The sequence below is a fragment of the Catharus ustulatus genome, chromosome 20 (genome assembly GCF_009819885.2).
Source record: "Catharus ustulatus isolate bCatUst1 chromosome 20, bCatUst1.pri.v2, whole genome shotgun sequence".
NCBI lineage: Eukaryota > Metazoa > Chordata > Aves > Passeriformes > Turdidae > Catharus > Catharus ustulatus.
This window is the reverse complement of record NC_046240.1, coordinates 11,445,021-11,451,020: the sequence shown is the minus strand read 5'-3', so window position 1 is coordinate 11,451,020 and position 6,000 is coordinate 11,445,021. Positions and strand designations below refer to the sequence as shown.

The 6,000-nt window shown below is 53.5% G+C and overlaps 1 protein-coding gene across 4 annotated transcripts in view; it reads right to left on the bottom strand.

Annotated features, from left to right (window-relative positions):
• Positions 1-1,285: 1,285 nt before the first annotated feature.
• TBC1D16 (TBC1 domain family member 16) overlaps positions 1,286-6,000 on the bottom strand; it is a 30,428-nt gene continuing 25,713 nt past the window's right edge. For all 4 annotated transcript variants that reach the window (XM_033076939.1, XM_033076940.1, XM_033076942.1 and 1 more), the window contains 6 exons: positions 5,369-5,517; positions 4,537-4,671; positions 3,721-3,907; positions 3,168-3,347; positions 2,548-2,694; positions 1,286-2,120 (listed from right to left, as the gene is read on the bottom strand). In XM_033076939.1, the coding sequence (XP_032932830.1) occupies positions 1,875-2,120; positions 2,548-2,694; positions 3,168-3,347; positions 3,721-3,907; positions 4,537-4,671; positions 5,369-5,517 (1,044 nt within the window). In that variant the 3' untranslated portion in view covers positions 1,286-1,874. The remainder of the gene's footprint in view (positions 2,121-2,547; positions 2,695-3,167; positions 3,348-3,720; positions 3,908-4,536; positions 4,672-5,368; positions 5,518-6,000) is intronic.

The following is a 6,000-nucleotide window of genomic DNA, read 5'->3' as shown; positions in this document are numbered from 1 at the left end:
GGCCGGTTCTGAGCTGTGCCTTTCTGAGCAGGCTTCCCCACTGCTCTCAGCCAGGGAAGGTTTCCATGGCCTGGGTGAAAGGCACACAAACTGGGAGCTGGACTGTCCTTCTGCCACTCACCAGCCAGCCCTTGGCACGCCGCCTGCAGTGGGTCAAGGCTTCTGAGTGCCCTTGGCTGGTGCAGCCCCAGCCTCACCTCCCAGCAGGAACAGGGCTCCAGCACAGCCTGTGGGCAAGGCTTTGCAGAAGGATTTTGAGAGAAATGTGCTTGTCAGGTGCAGGAACCCACCCAGCTCTGCCCGAGGTTCCCAGGTACCGCTGAGGACACAAACATTGCTGAGAGGCAGGGCTGGAAGTGCCCAGGACAGCAGTGTGCAGGAGTGAGGGGGAGCCAGGGAAGGCTGCAGAGGGATGCAGGGAGGTACAGCCTGCTGCCACCTCGGCCCCTGTTCCACTCCCACAGGGAAACCGCTCCCCTGGCTCCCTTTGGCACAGAGCTGCCTCAGGACACGCCTTGGGAGGCCGTGGAATTTGGTAAGAACCTTTGGCAACAGGGCTCAAGGCCCCAGCTCCACTTCTGGCTGGCAAAATTTACAGCAGGCATGGGGAGAAACACTGTCCTTTCAAAAACACCCCAAGGGAAACCTTTATCAGACAGAGCTCAGCAAAAACGGCTGTGACAAGGCAAGTTTCATTTTCACTTTGGGATGTGGGACAGGGAGCACCCCTGGCACTGACTGAGGAGCCTGAAACCCTCATGGAGTGTCTGTGCCACAGGCTGTGGCAGTGACAGGCAAGGACAGTAAATATCCAGTAATTGAGGAGAGCCAAAGGAAACACAATGGGAAACATACTGGAAACAACAGACTGAAGTATTAAAATCTGCAGTTGTCAGCATAAAGAAACAGCTCTGCTGTAATGTCAGAGAATCAGAATGGTTTGGGTTGGAGAGACCTTAAAGCTCATCCCATTCCACCCCCTGCCATGGGCAGGGACACCTTCCAGTGTCTCAGGTTCATCCCAGCCCTGGCCTTGGACACTTCCAGGGATCCAGGGGCAGCCACAGCTGCTCTGGGCACCCTGTGCCAGGGCCTCACCACCCTCACAGGGAACAATTCCTTCCCATTATCTCATGAAGAAACAAACTTTGGGCAGTGTCTGTGAAATACCTTGACTCAGAGCAGCAGTGCTCTGATACCTGGGACAGTCCATTTTCTATAAAAATGTGAAAAAAAATCATGCCAGCCAGTGTATCCTATAAAACAGAAAAGGCAGAGACAAGACTTGGAGGTCACTGATCCTTCTTTGCTGACAAAGCAGACACCTTCCCTGCAATCCCAACAGTCTGCAGTTTTATTTTTGGCAGATTATAATTAAAATGGCTTTTATGGCTTTAAAAAGAAGCCACCAAGCTGCAGGTTTTGGTTGAAGCAGAGAGCGTGGTGTGCTCTGGGTGAGGGGACAGTGGCCATGGCTCTGCCCCTGCCACCTGCCCACCAACCCTTCTGGGCAGCCTTGGCTCCCTGGAGTGCTCCCCTTCCTCACCAGCAAGTAAAAAAGTTCTGGTTGCTAACCAGTCCAGTCCCAGAGGAAGAATAAAAAGTCCTTGTTAAAACCTAGAAAAACTTGTTTCTAACAAAATCAAATCCAAACACAGTTCCTGGGTCGATGCCTTTCTCTCAGGTTCCATCACCCCTGCAATGGAACTTCCCTTATGGAGCAAGTTCATTCCTCTTCCATCCCACACCTTTCAGTCTTCTCAGGAGTCTTGACAAGCTATTCCTCCATTTTCTTCTTCAACATTTTTTCCTATGCACATCCTTCCTGCCCTTCCCTTCCCTTCCCTTCCGCCGTCGCACCCTGTTCCTCTCGGCTATTTTCGGAAGGCAAAGACATCCCGTGTTCTCAGGCCCTTCTTGCCTTCACTTCCTGCTTTAGGAGAAGACTCTTCCACCAGCCCCCCGTAGGGGCAGCTCTCGGACTCTGGGTGGTGGCCAGAGCACTCCACAGCAGGGATGAAGCCGCTGTCCCACATGCCTGTCCCACACAGCTTGCAGAGGTCGTGCAGGCTGCAGGGGATGCGGGGCAGCAGGTGGAACTGATAGAGCAGGCTCCTGGCCTAGAGAGAGGGAGGGAGAACACTCAGCCCTCACTGCAGGGACTAACAGGGAGAGCTGAGGTGGCCTCCCACCCAATCCTCCTGTTTGGCTGCCTGGGCTTCAGCAAAGGTGTGTCCAGGGGACAGTGGCAGGTGACAGGGCAGCCACCCACACAGCTCACCCCATGGCCCCACTCAGTGCCAGCTGAAGGGGAACAGGCACCATGGCACAGCTCTGTCTCCATTTCCCTGAGCAGGGGATCCCAACAAGGGTTATCCCAACCACACTGCCACCCCCCAAGCACCCAACAGCCACCTCCTCCTGCTGCAGACCAAAGCAGCATCCAGGGCAGCCACAGGGATACAGGAGAGGCAAAGCTGAAGCAGCAGTCTCTGGTTTTGTGAACACTCTGACTCATGTCTGGACCTTGTCCCACCTGGGATTTACCTTCCTGAGTACGAGCTCCCCGTTCATGTGCATGGCCAGGTTGCTGAAATGCAGCAGCATCTGGTCAGTGGCCAGCTGCTGCTCGATGACGTCGTCCCCATAAATCACCACGATGGCCACGCAGATGAAGAGGTGGAAATAGTCTGTCTGCAACGGGAACACAGGGGCTGCTGTACAGCAGGTGGAGGCAGAGCTCTGCCTTCACCTCCCACCCTCCACAAGCCAGCCCTTGGTGAGAGATTTTGCCCCCTTCAGTTCTGCCCAGTGGTGAGAACGTGAGTTACTGGTGAGCTCTGAACCTCAGCAGAGCCAAAGCCTCTTTCCTTCACAGCACAGCAGCAAGGTCTGCAGCAGTGTCTGCACCATAGAGCAGATTTTTGGGGAGACATTTCCCAGCTGTGTAAGAGAAGCCTGAACTCCAGAAGTCGGTGTTCGGCATTTTCTGAAACACCTCCTTGTGAGGCCCAGACATCCCCAAGGAAGAGAGGCAAGCAGGGCTCCATCCTCCTGCTATGCAGATAAACCTCTGCCACAGCACAGCCCCAATTTATTCTGGCTACTTTGCTGCTAGGAGCCTTTCTGGAAATCCTCAGAGGAGGACTCAGCCAGGCTGTCCTCACCTGGTAGTGAGCCCAGCAGGCCTCCCACATGCGCAGAGCCTCGGCCTCGGGGAACTCCCTCTTGAAGCAGAGCAGGATCCAGCGGTGGCAGAAGAGCATCTGCAGCCCGTCCTCTCCCAGGGCACACAGGTGCTGGTGGAAGCGCGGGTGCATCAGCCGCAGCAGCTCACGCAGGTACAGCTGCAAAACAATTCCTGCTGGAGCTCCCCTCAGCACCTGGGGAGCCAGAGCTGCAGAGCTGCAGAGCTGCAGAGCTCTTCTCTCCCAGCTGCCATGCCACAACAAGGATGGGTGTAACTGTCTCTGAGTGCCTCAGTCACCCAGCATCGATTCTACCCACCAGCTATTCCTACAGAGCCCTAAGGGCATTCACCTTTCTGTGAAATGAACTGACCCACAGGATCATCAAAGCCCAGCTCCCAGCCCTGCTCATCACATCCCAATGATGGAGCGGCTTTGGAGTGTGATTGGCATGCTGGAACACCCCAGCCCAGGGAACTGGGCAGAGGAGAAGCCAGGACAGGGCTGAAGGGAGCCCAGCACTCAGCCTCACCAGCTGCTTCTCCATGTCCTCATCCCGGGGGGAGCTGATGAAGATGGTGTTCTGCATCAATCCAACAAAGCACCAGAAAGTGTCTGACTCATCCAGGACCTCTGCCAGGAGTGGGGCCACCAGGTCAGACATGCCCTGGGAGTATCCAATGGCTGGGTTAAACACTGCATAGTTCAGCAAGATCCTCCTGGAGCAGACACAGAAACGGAGAGGGGACAGGTGAGGGCAGGTGACAGCACCATCTCAGGGACAAAGACACAGGGCCTCACGTGAGGGGCTGCAACACAGACAGGGAAATCCTGCTGCAAACCACAGAACTGCAGCATAAACTTCAGGAAAAGGTTTGGCATTCACAGGTGTGAACAGGAAACGTTCATACATGAACAGGAAATGAGAATTTAAAAAGATTAAGAGGACAGAAATGAGAGCCCATGGGAAAGGAGAGATGATGCCCAACACATCCATAAAGCTCCAAGCCATGCTGTTGGATGAAACCCAATTATTTTGAGGTCACACCTTTGCACTCTCACGGAGCAGACTCTGGTGTGCTTCTCCTGTGTCCCATCAGAACCACAGAGCCAGGCCCAGCACAGCACCTTGGCTGTGTCTGTGTGTGCAGGGAAGCTCAGGGATGGTGGCAGGGTTACAGGGGGGAGAAGGGAACTAGAGCAGCAGTGGGAGCCCTGGGGAACCCTGGCTGCTGCATCCCGTGGCTGCAGATGCACAGTGGGTGCTGTGCAGCAATCCTGGGCTGGGGGCTGACCAATCTGTCTCTCCATTGATGTGGTTTTTGGACACTGGGACCAGACACTTCACCTCATGGTCTCCACGTTGGGGTTGCCCTCCCCTCGGAAGAACTGGTTGCTGCGGTCAGTCCTCACCACATCCTTGTCCACCGTGAACTGCACCTGGCGCCAGAAATCCTTCTGCTCATCTGGGGCCATGGACAGCCTGGAGAGCACACAGCAACAGCAGGGGGTGACCAAGAGAGGAGTGGGATTGCCACAACGAACAAAAAGCCTCATTTCAGTCTTAGTTTGCAGAGAAGAACTATTCCTGTACTGTTTCCTTAGCACCTGAAAAACAGACCTGTCCAGAACAGCAGATTGTCTGTCCCAAGGGATTACTGGAAGGAGCCTCCTGGGTTAAAAATGGGATGACATGATGTGTTTGCTGCCATAAACACTTCAGAAGCATCAGACTCTGCTGTCCACTGCTCCTGGGAACTCAGCACACCAGAACTCAGCATTCTGGTTTGATTGTCTCCTGATTATTCATGGCACTGTCCCTCTCCAGCTTCACCTCCATTTATCAACACACAATTCTTGCACTAACAAGATTCTGGGATTTCAGAACCCTTCCCATCCCTTATTTTTATGCACATTTTATTTATAAAGAAATATAATATCCTAATTTCACCTTCAGTGTTCTAACCTGACGAGGTTGTTTCCAGAGCCCAGGTAAGGAAATGTCTGAGCTCTGTGGCTTTGGCTCCAGAGCCTCAGGAGGTCAGCAGTGCCCAACACACCTCCTCACCATCCCTCCCACTCCTCCACTCCAGCCTCTCCTGATGCAAAGGATGCAGAGACTGGGGTGTCACTGTGAAGATGAGCAGGGCAGGATGATTGATTGATGATGATGATGTTACCTTTTCTCCTGGATCTCAAAGTATTCTTTCCTCTTCTGCAGCCTCAGTGCCTCCCTCTCTTCAGAGGTGGACTCGTAGCTGTAGTAGTGCAGCAGAAAGGGCCACACCTCCCCACGGATGGAAATATCAATCCCACCAAAGAAAATGGCCTGGAAGAAGGAGCAAAAGTTATGGCTGGTACAGTTTTAGCATTCCCAGAAACAGCAACAAGCAACTGCCCGCTGCTGTGCTTTGGTGCTTGCAGTTCTTTCCTGACAAGTGACGCCTTGATTCAAGCTCCTGCAATTTGCACATGTTTAGAGGGAAAGTGCTGGCCCTCTATTCCCAGACCAGACACAAATCAGGCTCATTTCAATGTCAATAACCACCCCCGGAGAGGCTCTATGATTAACGTGTCGTTCTCATGTCACGGCTTAATCCCAAATCCTGGAGACTGCACCGCACTGCAAACTTCTGTCTCAGTGCTCCCCTCAGCCCTGTGATTTCATACAGCAATCTCAGTTTAAACAATCTCACTTCACACAATCTCAGCTATTTCGACCACCTCGGTTCTTTCAGCGCTCTCCAGTGTTCTCTGTGACTTGGTCACACATTCTGCAAACACAGCAGGCACTGACTACTTTGGTTTATTG